The following is a 15356-nucleotide window of genomic DNA, read 5'->3' as shown; positions in this document are numbered from 1 at the left end:
TTTTATCTTAGTCCTGTCATGCAGAATATTAAACTTCCTAGTTTTAAGTCACCTGTGATTTATAACGATAACTGAGTAATAAACATTAACAAAACAAGTCAAATGTAGAGCTTTAGGCCTGGCCACTAAGGACATTTTCTGAAGTGACAAGCTCTGTTAATTGCTATTTTTGATAGTTTTCAACCATCTAGGTTTCTCTAGTGGCAATCTTGCCTTTTGTTGTTTGTTTTGTTTTGTCTTGTCTTATCGGTTGCCTTGCAGAAATCAAGACACACTATGTTCCCAGGGTTCCCTTTATTCAGCAATTTCAAAGCCCTTTCAGAATATGGAAGGAGCTTTATTTGACATGACTGTACCTATGTACTTAAATGTACTGTGCATAATTCCATCCTGCCCAAGTCCTTAAGCCAGTGGTGGCAAATCTATGGCACACGTGCCACAGTGGGCTGTTTGTATCATTGAAACCTCTCAAAGGTTCATCATTACTGTCTTGTGCATTCTAGGCAAGCACTGTACCACTGACCCACATCCCCAACACCATCCTTCCTTTCTAAATGTAGACATTCTATGAGGGAAAATGGGGGACTTGATCCTAATATACAGGATAAAATAATTATTTCTAAAGGATTTTAATGTTTAAAAGGTAATTCTGTTTTTTATTTCATATGCATTGCAAACTACCTGTTCCATATCAGAGAGTGGACACCACAAAATTGGATAAAATGTAGTTCCTACATTCAGAAAGCTTACTGTATCATAGGAAAGTAAGATTAGATATAGATACAGAACAGATATAGATGTAGATAGATATATATTCTAGTAACTAAAAAATCATAGAGAAGTACAGAGTAATACATGTATTTAAAAATGAAAGCTTATGATGGAGATAGAAAAGAGATTAGGAAAGACTTCATGTAGAATTTGAGATGAACATAAGAGGATGAGTAAAATTTTGACAGACACCAAGGGAATGTCATAATAGGAAGTTGGAACAGCATGAGCCAGTATCAGGATCGGGAAGCTTATATTTGCAGAGTAGTAGCAAGCCATGTAATTTGACTACAGTGTAGAATGTGTGAATAGGAACATGAGAAGAAAGGTAGATTGAGATACTTGGATGCCCTACTGAAATTTGAGACTTTGTTAAACAGTGGGGAATCTTTGAAGGATTTTGAGCCAGAGGATCAAGCAAGCTAAGATCATTCATTTATTCAGTCAAGATGTATGGGGGCCAGGGATTTAGCTCAGTGGTTCCACCAACTGCCTTGCAAGCTCAAGGTCCCGAGTTCAATCCCCAGTACCAAAAAAAAAAAAAAAATGAGAATGATGGTAACAGTTCAAAATAGGGCTGGGGATTTAGCTCAGTGGTTCCACCACCTGCCTCACAAGTGCAAGGTCCCAAGTTCAATCCCCGGTACAAAAAAAAAAAAAAAAAAAGATACATGTATTGAGTGCCCATTATTTGCCTTCACTTTGCTTGAGGCAAATGAATAAAAGCAGACATGTCCCCTGCCCTCATAGAATTCAGAAGTAGAAAGATCTTCATCAAATGGCCATACTAAAATTGTAACTATGACAAGGCTCTGAAACATTATCCAGTCCTATGAGAGCAAATGTTAGGGAAACTTACCTTCTAAAGCAGGTCAAGGAAAGATTTCCCTCAGGGAATGCTTTCATGTTAAAGTGAATTTTAACGTAAGATCTACAGAATGAGTGTAGTTAGGTAGGTAGAGAACAAGAAAAGGCTACAGAAATATAGGTAGTAGATTATAAAGTGTCTCTGCAGCCAAAAGAAAAATGTTGAGTATAAGAACCTGAAAAGAAGAGTAGTATAAGGCAAGAAAACAGAAAGGAAGGGCGAAATTCAGGCCACCAAGACTTTTTCATTTAAATAATCCCCTGAAATTAAATAACATGTTAATCTAAAATCTTCCAGAATACTTTGCTGATTTTAATTATACCTTTCATAATATCAAATTTTGATATTTTCTTTTTAAATTTTTTTTGGATACCAGAGATCGAACTCGGGACCTTGCGCTTGTGAGGCAGGCAATGGAACCATCTTTTTCAATTTTTATTACAACTGTTTCTTTTAATTTGTTTATCTTGTTGTAACCTAGCATTAGGAAACAAAAAGTTAAAAAAACAACTGTAGTAAAAATCCTTGAACTGGGGTCTGCTGCTATATTTTCAGTAAAGGTAACTCACCCTTCCAGCATTTTAAGAAGAAACCATAATAACATTGTTCTCTTGATATATAGGGTTGGATGTGTCCAGAGCCTGCATCAGAAAGGGAGGACTTGGTATATTTTGAACATAAGTCATTTACTAAATTGTGCAAGGAACATGATGAAGAACTTACTGGCGAAGAAGAAAACAGTGTGCATGCACTAGAACGGAAGAGTGACAACCCCCTAGATATAGCTGTAACCAGGCTGGCTGATTTGGAGCGGAACATTGAAAGAAGGTATCTGAAGAGCCCTTTAAGTACCACCATTCAGATCAAACTGGATAATGTGGGCACAGTTACTGTCCCTGCTCCTGCACCATCCGTTAGTGGTGATGGTGACGGGTAGGTTATTGAGATTAACTTGAAAAATTATTGTGCTTCTTTGCTAATTGGAGCCTATTTTCTATTGCCTGTTATCTATGTATCTTCTTGTATGTCTGTGATCCGTATGGATCATGCTATTTGCATGGTGCTTTGTAAAAACTTTTTTTTTGTTATGTGCATTGATAATTCTGCAAAGTGATCTTACATTTACCTGGTTGTGACTAAGCTTTAAGGCACGTAGCCACAGTCTGTGCACTACATCAAGTTTAGTTGCTTAAACTTTATACTTTATTGGCTGTTACATGTTTTTGTCATTGCTTGGCTTTCAGTGTGTTGATTGTTTCACATTCAGTAACCATAAATATGGACATGACCTACTTAATTTTTCTGTATTTCAATGCAGAATTGAAGAGGATATTGCTCCAGGGCTCAGGGTATGGAGAAGGGCATTATCAGAAGCTCGCAGTGCTGCACAGGTAGCTCTGTGCATTCAGCAATTACAGAAATCAATAGCATGGGAAAAATCAATTATGAAAGTTGTAAGTGTTTTTATTTAAGAAATACTATAACTAATTTACTTTGTCCTGTTTTCTCCAACCTCCAGATCTTTTTAATTATGCATTACCTATTGTCACAATAATGTATGCTGTACTTGAGAATTTAATTCTTAAATACTGTATAATCTAATACTTTCCTTCTTGAGCTTTTTTAAAGGAACCTACCAAATTTGTCATGTTTTATTTTTTTAAATCTTGCTTCTGCCTCCTTTGAGTATGGCTTATAATTCTAACTGAAGTTGTCTGCTATGTTCTACTGGTATAACAGTTGTTAATCTAAATATTTTGAAAGTCCTTTCACTCTTCACTTGATCTTAGCCAAAAGGCTGTAAAGTGATTGTCTTTTCACTCTTATAAGCATTCCCTAACATCACCTGCTACATTGTTGGATTCCACAAATGTCCTATTTTTCTATCAGTTTTATTTCTTTTAATGCTAAAAAGTACTAAAATGAGTACATACAAAATAGAGAGCTCCTACGTTATGCACATATATTCAGATCATATATGGTTGACATGAATAGTAGATCTTTTATCTTTCTTTTAATGTTTAAAACTGGTTTTCACTTTCTTTGTACATGCCCAATCAGTTACTATCATACAATGAACTTCGGGATGTCTGTCCATTTTCTGATATCATTTTGAACTTCTACTTTGTTCCAGAACCAAAATGATATGTATTTAAAAGAAAAGTATAGTTCATTATTTCCAGAAATCTTCATTTTAAATCATGTACAAATATCATTCTCGCCTATTTTATATATCATTTATACAAGTATCTGTTATATGTAGGCTTTTATGATTTACTTTTGAATTACTCACTTTAAAATTTAAACATTAAAGATTTGTTTTCCTGAATTGCTAAAGGTAGAATTCCTTTGCTTAAAATAGTCACCAAAGAAAAGCGATTTAAATAACTTGGCATTGTTTCCCTCATTTTTACCTCTATGCTTAGACCTCTAAGGCTTTATCCATTTTATAAAATAAATTTATTTTTTTTCTGTTTTTTTTTGTTTCTTCCTAAAATGTTTATGGAATTTCAATTTGCAATTGTTAAAATATGCTCAAATTTAAGTCTTTACTGCTCTAAATTAGAATTCAATATAAGTTTTAAGGCATTGTTGAGTTCATCTGATAGCATTTTTACCAGGTAAAAATATTTTTTCTTCTAAAAATTATTATTAAATGAGTTTTAATATCACCTTGGACACGTATATTTGGTGAAATCTAGGCTATAGTGATCAAAAAAGACTGACTTTTATATCTAAGTGAAATTTATACCATTATCTACACCAATATAGTCATGATGGTGTAGTCAGTTTTGTTATTAAACGTAAACAAAGTAACCCAAAACTTATACCAAAATCCTTTTTTATATTTGTATACTTTATTTTCTGTAACCTAAAGCTTTGTTAAATTTTTGCAAATTCTTAACCTCTTGCCTATTATTAATATGCATTTAGCATCATTTAACAATTTCACAATGTTCATTTAAATAATGTTTAATAATATATTATTTGTAGGCTGGAGTGTAGTTTAGTGGCAGAGAGCTTGCCTGTCATGCTTCAATCTCCAGCACTATAAATTATTTATATTATTATTACTAAGTACACTATTTGTTATGAAACTACCTTGAAAAGAAGGCAAAGTCTCATATTCAAAGATTGATGATCACTTTGCACACCTTAATTAGTGGGGTAAGAGTGCCTATCATAATCCTCATAATAAATCCAAACAAAATATTAAAGTGCTCAGTACCTTCAGAAATATCCTGTTGACCAGAGACCAGCTTACCAGGAAAGAAGGAGCTGTCGATTTGCCTCCAGATAATTCTTTGCCCACAACATGCTGCATGTTGTTGTTAATGTTAAACAATAGGCAACATTCACTATTTTTTTTTACTGTACTACCAAAGGAATTAAAACCAAATGTTAATACATTTGTACCAGGCCTTCCTGATGCAGTCCTTGATTTGGACTTGCATGAGACATTGCCATGGACTCTAGGGCTTCGGCTAGATTTGTGCAGGACACTGCCTTGGGCTCTGGGCTTTCAGCTGGACTTATGAGAGACACCGCCATGGGACCCAGGCCCTCAGCCTTCAGGTCTCTAGCACGTGAACAGATCTCTTACACTCCTCTGCATTTGACTTTTTGGGTGAATATTATAAAATAATCCCATAAATTGAGCTATTACTGTACCTTTTCAAAAATGTTATGAGTTTAGTATCTGTCACCTTTTTTTAAAAAGTATCAGAAGATAATTTGTTTTTAAATAATAAATGCAAGCTATAAAACAGACTGTAGCCGGGGATTTAGCTCAGTGGCACAGTGCCTGCCTGGCAAGCACAAGGTCCTGAGTTCGATCCTTGGTACCAAAAAAAACCCCAAAATCAGACTGTAGTATTTTTATTTGTCTATGGTAGAAAACTGAGAATATACTTATGTTTATGAATCTGATTTTTTTAATATTTTAAGAATTTAAATATAACTTTTTAAATTTCTCAATGAATATTTTTATGTTTTAAAGAAGTAACTCAAATCTGTCAAAATAATACCATCTTAAGGTATTTAGTGATGTGGTATTAGAAGAGTTCACAAAATAAATATTTATTGTTAGAATGTTAAACTCTACTGCTTTGCTCTTAATATACATGCCAATTTTAATATTACATATTTAGTAAACATTTGATAGATACCTGTTAACTTTAGTGGTGTGTTAAGGTTCTTATCATTGGTATATATATTGAGTTAAGTAAATCTGTTTTAGACTTTCCCAGTCTAAGATATAATATTGTATTAAAAATTAATTTTGAACAATTAAACTATTGTCCTTAAGATTTTATACCTAAGTTTAAATTAGTATAAATGAATTCCAGTTTAAATGTTTTTACCTTTTGAAATGCTGATTATAGGACATTTTCTACTGTGAGTGGGCTGTAAGCTAAATGTCAAAAAATATTAGTGCTGGGCCAGAGATTTAGCTCAGTGGTTCCGCCGCCTGCCTCACAACCAGCAGGTCCAGAGTTCGATCCCCGGTACAAAAAAAAAAAAAATATATATATATATATATATATATATATATGTATATAATATGTGTGTGTGTGCTTATCATTTTTAAAGCTATCTTGAATTTTTTTCCTTATTTAACTTTTCTTCTTTCCTTTTGTGAAACTTGTTATATAGTATACCTATGAATGGAAAAAAAACTCTCTGTAAATTTAAAGTTCTTTATAATATTAGACTTTTTAATAGAGAAATGATTTTATTATTAGTTGTATAAAAATCATGACCTCTTCAATTCTTTAATTTATTCTGTTTCTTTCCTTGGAAATTAATTAGTGTGATTCATTTCCTATACTTGTGGCACATGTTTGATTTGAATTGATTTTTGGTTTCCTGGTTTGGACACATCTTTCAGTCAATCACAAAATATAGATGGATAATTTGATCAAAATCTGGGGCTGTCATATATAATTATAATATTAATACAAGTTTCCTAATTTTGATCTTAAAAACTACTCTAACTCTTATTTCTTTCTCAGAATATCATGAGGATGTTAAGATAAGAAAAAAATGAAACGTTTTTAAAACACCATGTATTAAAGCTATTCATTGCTTTATGTGCTCTAATGTCATGTTAATTATTTCATATGTTAATGTGTACATGCTTCTGAAGTGTGTGCAGGCATTCAACCTCTAGCTTTGTTTTTTGCAGTGTACCTGAAATGTGCATTTACCCCAATAGAACTGCTCACCCCATCACGTGGTCCATATCTGTGTAACGAGAGATACATAGATGTGTATGGCTACTGTATATTTGTTAGCAAGTGGAATGTTCATTACTAATATAAATCAGGAATTTTCGTGTGTTTAACATCCCAATAACTATTATTCATAGCAAAGGTTTAATTTTAAATGATTTTTCATGTATTATAGTACTGCCAAATCTGCCGAAAAGGAGATAATGAAGAATTGCTTCTCCTTTGTGATGGCTGTGACAAAGGCTGTCATACCTACTGTCATAGACCCAAGATTACAACTATACCAGATGGGGACTGGTTTTGTCCAGCTTGCATTGCTAAGGTAAGACTTATGTAGGTGTAAACTTCTTAATTACCAGATCAAAATGTAGTAATTTGTTTCATTGACTATTTTTGAGACATAATTCATATTCCCTAAAATTCACCTTTTTAACAGTTCAGTGGTTTTTAACGTATTCAAAGTCATACAGCCATCACCACTAGCTAATTCCAGAGCATTTTCATAATCCCCAAAATAATGCTTTGTACTTATTAGCAGTTAACTCCAACTCAGACCCCAGCTTTTTGCAACCACTAATCAATGTTCTATGGATTTGTCTACTTTAATCTTTACATAGAAATTTAATCATATAATATGTAGCCTTAGTGTCTGACTTCTTTTACTTAGCGCAGTGCTTATAAAATGCATCTATATTTTAGTATATTTTAGTACTTGTTTTTATAGTCAAATTACATTCCATTTTATGTAGAGATTTACTGTATTTTGTTTATCTATTTATCAGTTGATGTACATCTCAATTATTTCCACCTTCTGGCTATTACAAATAATGCTGCTAAGAACACTGATGTACAAGTATTTGTATGAATGTATGTTTTTGGTTCTCTTGGGTATATACCTAGACATAGAATTGTTAGGTTATATGGTAATAAGCTGTTTTTTAGCCACATTTACAATAGAAACCTCTGAGCTCTCATACTAATGAAGAGAAAAACAATATGATAAAAAAGACATGAGTTTTGGAATTAAAAGGTAAGAAGTAAAAAGTATGTAAAGATCAGCATATGTTCAAACTCAGACTCTTTGCTAAGCATTCCCTATCTCAGAAACTCCCAAGTTTAAGCTCTTGACCTAATCATTACCAGAACTACCACCTCTTTATAAACTCAAGTGTAAACTTCCACTGTATTTGTCTACTGCCTTTCTTTTCAATTCACTCTCAATTTTTTTATTTGATCTTACCCAAATATTGTACCTCCAGTTCACTCTTGAACTCACTGTAGTCACTCCAACAATCCTTTGATATCAACAAGACTTCATTTATCATTTATCATAAGACCTTTTCTCTGTTTCTCTCCCTTTCATGTCCTTTCCTTCTACCTAGTCCATCTTATTTCATTATCCCATTATTATTGTTATCATTGCATTTACTATCAAGTCCTTTACCTCTCTGACTTGGTAAAACCATCTTTCTGGTTACTCAAACTCTGTCTTCTCCAGCACCTATGCCTTTGCATCTGAATGTGGTTACAGAAAATACCCAGCCTTTTACATCAAGGTGTTAATCAAGCCTTTCATAATGTCTGATGATTTGTCTCCTATTCTGTCCCTTCCATCCTTATTCTAAGCTAATGACCTTACTCTTATTCCATTGAGAAAATGGAAGCCATAAGAAAAAAATCACAAGATCATACACCACATCTACTATCCTTCTGTATCTAGGCCCACATGCTTATCTTCTGTCCCATTTCCAAGAGCTTCTGTGCCCCTAACTAAGCCAGTTTCATTGCTTGTACCTCAGATCTCATCCCCTTTTAGAATATTACCTCTTTAGAATATTACTCCACCAGTTCTCCCTCCTTGAAATCATCAGTTTCTCTCTCCTTTTCCATGAGGCTCCTCTCATCAGCCCACTGAAAAGGCATTTCTCCCAATTTAAGAAAACTAAACAACAGCCTTCTTCTGGCCTTGCTTGATCCACTTTCTTTCCCTCTCCTTCACTACAGAAAAACTCTTAGAAAGCTTTCAGCCCTGGTCCTTCCTAATTTCTATATTTTACTTTAGCAAATACCTCCAATTCACTCTTAAACTCATTCTAGTCACATCTGCACCAATTCTGCACTTTTTCAGATTTGCTCTTATTGGACTGGGGATTTAGCTCAGTGGTGCTGCACCTGCCTCGCAAGCACAAGGTCCTGAATTCAGTCCCCAGTACAGAAAAAAAACAAAAATAGAACTGTTCTTATTATGGCCACAAATGAATTCCATAATCTAGTGATACGTGCTTAGCTCATCTGACCTGTCAGTTATATGTGACAGACTTGAACACTTCCCTCCTCCTTGAAATGCTGGTTTTCACTTGGCTTCTAGGATACCATACTCACCTGGTTTTCTTCCATTTTTATTCCTTGTCAGTTTCCTTTTTTTTTTTAATCTTTCCTTGCCTTCTTAATCTGTAAATATTGCAGTAGTTTCTCATTTTCAGGAATATCATCTGTAAAATGGGATCATATCAGGTTTATGGAAATTTGTGAGGCTCAAGTTAGGTCATATATGTGAAAGTTTTTATAACTTTAGAGTTTTGTGAAATATGAAATGTTTATATTTATACTTTACTATTTTATTTTAGACTACATATTACAAAGGATCTCACATAGTATCATATTAACTAAAAGGTTTTTTTGATTTCTTATCACTTGATCTTTTTGTCATATACAGTTAAATGTAGTTCAATAATAATCTTTACGGGTTATACATAAATTGTCTGCTAGCTTCATAATTGCCAAGTTATAGAAAGTTTCTCTAATACTTATGAACTACTAACAGTTAAATGTGTGAAGTCTTAGGGGCATCTTCTGGTAGGCCCTTGCAGGGTTTCTTTTCGGTAAGTTTGCTTAAATTAGAATTCTAGCTGTCTTATTTAAAGAGTGAACTTAGAGACATATGATTTTTATCCTTGTCCTTTGATATGTATGCAGCTTTCTAAGCCTCTGGGTTTGTTTGTTTATTTGTTTGTTTGTTTTTTAAGTGAAATGAACTAGATGTTACGATTCTTCCAACCATAAAAATTCTAAACATTTTGATGTACGTATAAGTAAAAGTTAAGATCTTAAAAAATCTTTCCATTTAATTCATGATTACAAATATTTACTTACAAAAAGTTACTTACATCTTGTTACCAAATTACTATTTCTAAAATATCATAATTTTAAATATTTTTTAACTATCTGTGTGTATGTGTTGATATGTGATCACAGGATCACAGAATCAAAGGGCATCATGTGTGCATGTGTCTACACACACTCAGATATACACACACAGACTCACATACTGAAACTATCAAACTCCAGTACCTACAAAAGCCATACAAATAATAAGAGTTTGCCATGGGTAATGTGGCAGTGTCATTCCCCCATTTAAATGTGATCATCACTCAAGTCATCCATTTTTTGTCATGTAGGAATATGAGTCCAAACTTCTAAGATCTTCTAAAAATCAGGATTATGGATTTCTATGCATGTCCTCCCAGATATTACAGGTTAGAAACAAATTCAGAATTTTTACCAGCCTTACATGAGCCAAGTAGCACATTCTGCACTGTATACAGCCTCTTAGCTCCTACTTCATGACTTCTAATATATAAATATATGTCTAAAAATATAGATACATTCCCTATGATGAATGTGATCATTATGTATATCAAAAGTGTACAAATAAAATTAATTTTAAAAAATATATAACAAACCAGGCATGGTGGTGCACACCTATATCCCAGCACTCAGGAGACTAAGGCAGGAGGATTGCTGCAAGTTCGAGTCCAGCCTGGGTTACATAGTAGGTTCAAGGCCAGCCTGAACTACATAATGAGAGCCTGTCTCAAGAAACCCAAACCAAAATAAAACAAACAGTTGCTGCGCAAGCGCAAAGACCTGAGTTCGATCCCTGGTACAAAAAAAAACAGATGATGCCATTGAGTACATGATCTGGTATGTTCTGCTTAAGACTCACTAAAGTTCTCCTTTGAATTTGGGTTTTAACAAGAAAGAAAGAGGAACTGGTCTGTGTCCAAGAACGAAGTAATCAGGTTACAGAGTAAATGTTTAAAAGCTTGCTTTTACAGTATCTGTATATCTAATGAGAGAAGCTAATAGCATCATTTATTAAAGAAATTTAGAGATATTCTGTCTTTTTTGAAACATAACAAGTCTTATTATTCAGTGATTTCAATCTTTTATTTCCTTACATTATTAATTTGTTGGAAAATGATCCCAAGTGATATTTTACCTCAAGTAGAAACTAGATGTTTTGTCACATTGTTAATGAAATGTTATTCTTGTTAAATAACATAACTATTCCATCTAACTTAATTTAATCATCAAGTGAAATATTTCTTCAACATATTAAGCATTCTCTTTTTAAATGGTTTCAGGGTGGTAAAAGGTCAGTATAATATGAAAACTCAAAACAATAAGATTTTAGTGACTTATAATTAGTAAACTAAGTGGAGAAAAGTTAATAAAATTAACTAAGTAGTCAAATATAAGTAGCAGTTCTTTGATATGGTATGGAAAAAAATGTGTTGGACCAGAGTAAAGGAGTAGTAGTTTTCTCAAAGATTATGGGATGTATCATATTGGGAAATCAAAATAAAAACCATACATTGCTACTGACTTTATATCTCTTTTATAATGTTATATTTGTTACAACATTTAACTCTCAAAAATACTTATTTCCCTATTTTTAATGTCAAGGTGGAGGATCCTCATTGTGCTGCTTTCAGTTTGTGGTAGATTGCATAAGGCCACATTAAGATTATTTTTAATCATATAATTCTAGCACTAGAACAACCTCAGCAAGTACATGGCTCATCTTAATTTACAAATAAGGAAAAAGTACCTCTAGACATTTTTTGCTCAAAATTACGTAGCTAGTTAGTAACAGAGTCATAGCTGAAATTTATATCCTTTGATTCCAAGTATACTGTTTTTATTCCATTTGTTTCCACAGTGTTTTCCTCAAAAACAGAGTTGTTTTTCCTGTCTTTCACCATTGCTGTAAAATAAGTTTGCAGCATGCTATTCTTATGGCAGATACCTTTCTTTCTTTATCCAGGAAAAAAAAAAGATTAATTCTAAAAATTTGATCACTTTAAAAGCACTTTTTCTATTTGATACTCAATGAGCTCTTCTTCATGTTTTGGTCTAGCTTTTTATTATATATTCCTTTCTTATTAATAAACTTATTAATAGTCACCTTTGATAACTATGTTGTGCTCTAAAAGAGAATTCTTTTGCTCTTTAATCTCATTCTCTTTAGTGACCTAGACTAAAGGAATACTGGTGCTAAGTTCTTTAGTAAAAAAGATGGATCAACATTTTCAAGTTTGAAGAATTCTTTTTGGTTTTTTGAGCCAGGGTCTTGCTATGTATTTCAGACTGGCCTTGAACTCACTGTGTAGCCAGGCTGGCCTTGAACTTACAGCAATCCTCCTGCCTCAGCTCCTGAGTGCTGGGATTACAGGTGTGTGTCACCATGCCCAGCAAGTTTTTAAGGATTCTTAAAATAAATATTTCATGCCATTACTAGGTTTTAGCTTTATGTTATAAAAGAAATTCACAGATCTTTCGTGAAAATAATAGAATTATCAACTTAAATCAAAGTTAACATTTCTTTTTATTTGTCTTGTCAAACTGTCCTCATTTAAAATAGTAGAAGGTTATTTTCTTATACTCATTTACTTTTTTTTAATTAAAGGCAAGTGGTCAGACTATAAAAATCAAAAAGCTTCATGTCAAAAGCAAAAAGACTAATGAGTCAAAGAAAAGCAAAAAAGTAACTTTAACAGGGGATACTGAAGATGAAGACTCTGCATCTACAAGTAGTTCATTAAAAAGAGGAAACAAAGACCTCAAAAAAAGAAAAATGGAAGAAAACACTTCTATCAATGTATCAAAACAAGAAAGTTTTACTTCTGTTAAGAAACCTAAAAGAGATGACTCTAAGGACCTAACTCTTTGCAGGTATTGTTTCAATTTTTATGTGCTATATATTTATAACATCTCATTTACCATATTAAAGATTACTTTTTGATAATTTATGTAAAAAGAAAAATACAAAGTATAAGTAAATATATTTCTTTATCTTTGAAAATATATTTACATTGAGTTTTTACTCAATGCTGAAAGCTGATGTTTAATAAAAATAGAAAATGCTGAAGTATAGATACTTATTTAAAACATTTTTTCTTTAGTATGATCCTGACTGAAATGGAAACTCATGAGGATGCATGGCCTTTTCTACTTCCTGTAAACTTGAAACTTGTACCTGGTTATAAGAAAGTTATTAAGAAACCTATGGATTTTTCCACAATTAGAGAGAAACTCAGTAATGGACAGTAAGTAAATCATTTTGGTTCAGTTAATATTTATTGAATGCCTGGCATGTACTAGTCACTTTTCTAGTGAACCAAAGATGTACTAATTAAGAGCAAAGACAAAAGCTGCACTTTGGAGAGGGATGTATATGTGTGTTAGGTTAGCATGGTGAGGTATGGAAGATGAGTCAATTAAAATTATTGAAGAAATTAAAAAGCAGTATGACATGAGAACAGCATCAAATCCAGACTGGAGTGAGTGAGTAAAGAAAAGTGCCTAGGAAACATGTCAAAGTAAGTAATAAAGAATATTGACACCACTTGATGAGGATTTAACAAAATTGACTCTAGTATTTTTAGATTATTGAATGAAAAAGAAGGTCATTGGAAATTTTAAAAATTAAAAGCTTCATTTTGAGTTGTTGGGAAATACTAAAACTTCATTTATTACACATGGAAGCAAACTTACTTGTTCCATTTACCTTGTTCTGCTTAGGATCCTATCTCAAGAGTAAAGTGACTTCTGGGCCACATTTAATGATCTTTCTTAGACTACCTCATACTCCTGCCAGAGAGTAATGGCCACTAGAGAGTGTTTAGAACAGCAGCCCACTTTGGAGCTACAAGAATGTTCTCTTGCAAAACAAACCTACACAAGGCATTTCACATGAGAATGGCCAAGATCTCTTCATTCTCCCACTGCTTCTTTTATTCCCATATACCTACATAGCTCAAAGCAAACTCTGCTCATTACTTCTGAGTCCCAAAAAATATGTAGAAAGAAGGAACTTTACATTGAAATAATAACTCTATAATATATTTTAATTATATTGTTTTGCTATTGTTACTATACCATATTTCATTTAGCTTTTCCTAGGTATTTTTGGGTGTTTCCTGAGTATTTTGACTTTGGTGACTTATCATTTGCTTTATGACTTATTTTCAGTTTCAATTTATGATTTATTTTCTTTTTTATGACTTATTTTCAATTTGAATTTATCTCATAATGGTCAATATTCCTCTTACCTATATCAAATAATTTAGTAGCTTGACCAAATGACTTCAGTAATTTATTTCTCTGGAGGCTTAAATAACTATCTTTGAAAGGATCCTTTCTGATTTTTCTTGTTTTTGGTTTGGTTTGGTAATAATTACAGAAAAGACCTGCCAAAATACAGGAAACATTGAAAACCGTCCAAACTTTGGGATCTAATATGAACCTTAAGAGCAGAAGCTGTTGTTTAGACATGGACTACTTCTTTTTCTTTTTTTCAAAAAAATCAAATGCCTTCCATCTTTATAGCAGCACAGTTCATAATAGGTAAACCTTGGAAGCAGCCTATGTATATCTTTAACAGATGAATGGATAAAGAAAACGTACTTACTACTCTGCCATAAACAAGGATAAACTTAGTCATTCCTGGGAAAATGGATGCCCTTTGAGACTATATTATTAAGTGAAATAAATCAGACTCATAAGCTTAAATATTGCATGATTTCTCTTCTGTGAGAAACCCAAAATATAAATAAAGAACAAAATAAAAGATAGATAATAGTAAATAAGGACATAGATCTTTTGCAAAGGGGAAGGGGGACCAAGAGATGAAGAGAGGGGAGAGGGAGGGAGAGGGGAAGGGAATGAAAAAAGAATTAAGATATGTTATGTACATGTACCACCTCCCATGAGGAATGTAATCATTATGTACTGGAAACGTGTTCCAATAAATTTTTTTAAAAGGCAGATATCTAAATGGGCAATACACTGGAATTTATAGTCAACATGACCACACGCCTACACATAAACTTTCTCAGTGTTTACCTCTTAACTTTAAATTCTGCAGTCTTCCAATTTGTAGATAGAGTAAGAAATTTAAACACAAAAATCCCCAAAACAAAAGGGTTAGAAATTAACACTAAATAACCAAAAAGGCTACAAAATCAGAGCTCCCTTTCAGAATGAGTCCTAGTGAATGGAGAAGGTCATAGTAGAGGAGTCAGAGAGAGGAAAATACTGTATAATCCTGTGTGATGCCAGCTGTGCAGGAAGCAAAATACAGTGAATTCAGGCTTCTCTGACTTAGAGGTGTTTGATTAAACCCAGATTACTGACTT

The 15356-nt window shown here is 32.9% G+C and overlaps 1 protein-coding gene across 46 annotated transcripts in view; it reads left to right on the top strand.

Annotated features, from left to right (window-relative positions):
* Window positions 1–15356, top strand: part of Baz2b (bromodomain adjacent to zinc finger domain 2B) — a 411121-nt gene that overhangs the window by 392068 nt on the left and 3697 nt on the right. For 42 of the 46 annotated variants that reach the window (XM_087196344.1, XM_087196196.1, XM_087196318.1 and 39 more), the window contains 5 exons: window positions 2262–2572; window positions 2958–3093; window positions 7049–7195; window positions 12626–12891; window positions 13122–13265. In XM_087196344.1, coding sequence (XP_087052470.1) covers window positions 2262–2572; window positions 2958–3093; window positions 7049–7195; window positions 12626–12891; window positions 13122–13265 — 1004 coding nt within the window. The remainder of the gene's footprint in view (window positions 1–2261; window positions 2573–2957; window positions 3094–7048; window positions 7196–12625; window positions 12892–13121; window positions 13266–15356) is intronic. The other 4 variants (XM_021265831.2, XM_021265838.2, XM_021265815.2 and 1 more) reach the window with 1 other exon arrangement.

This window comes from Heterocephalus glaber, unplaced genomic scaffold, assembly GCF_053883595.1.
Source record: "Heterocephalus glaber isolate CG9 unplaced genomic scaffold, H.glaber_assembly_v1.0 deba00000347, whole genome shotgun sequence".
Lineage (NCBI taxonomy): Eukaryota > Metazoa > Chordata > Mammalia > Rodentia > Bathyergidae > Heterocephalus > Heterocephalus glaber.
The sequence above is the reverse complement of the archived record's forward strand: the minus strand, read 5'-3'. Positions and strand labels throughout refer to the sequence as shown.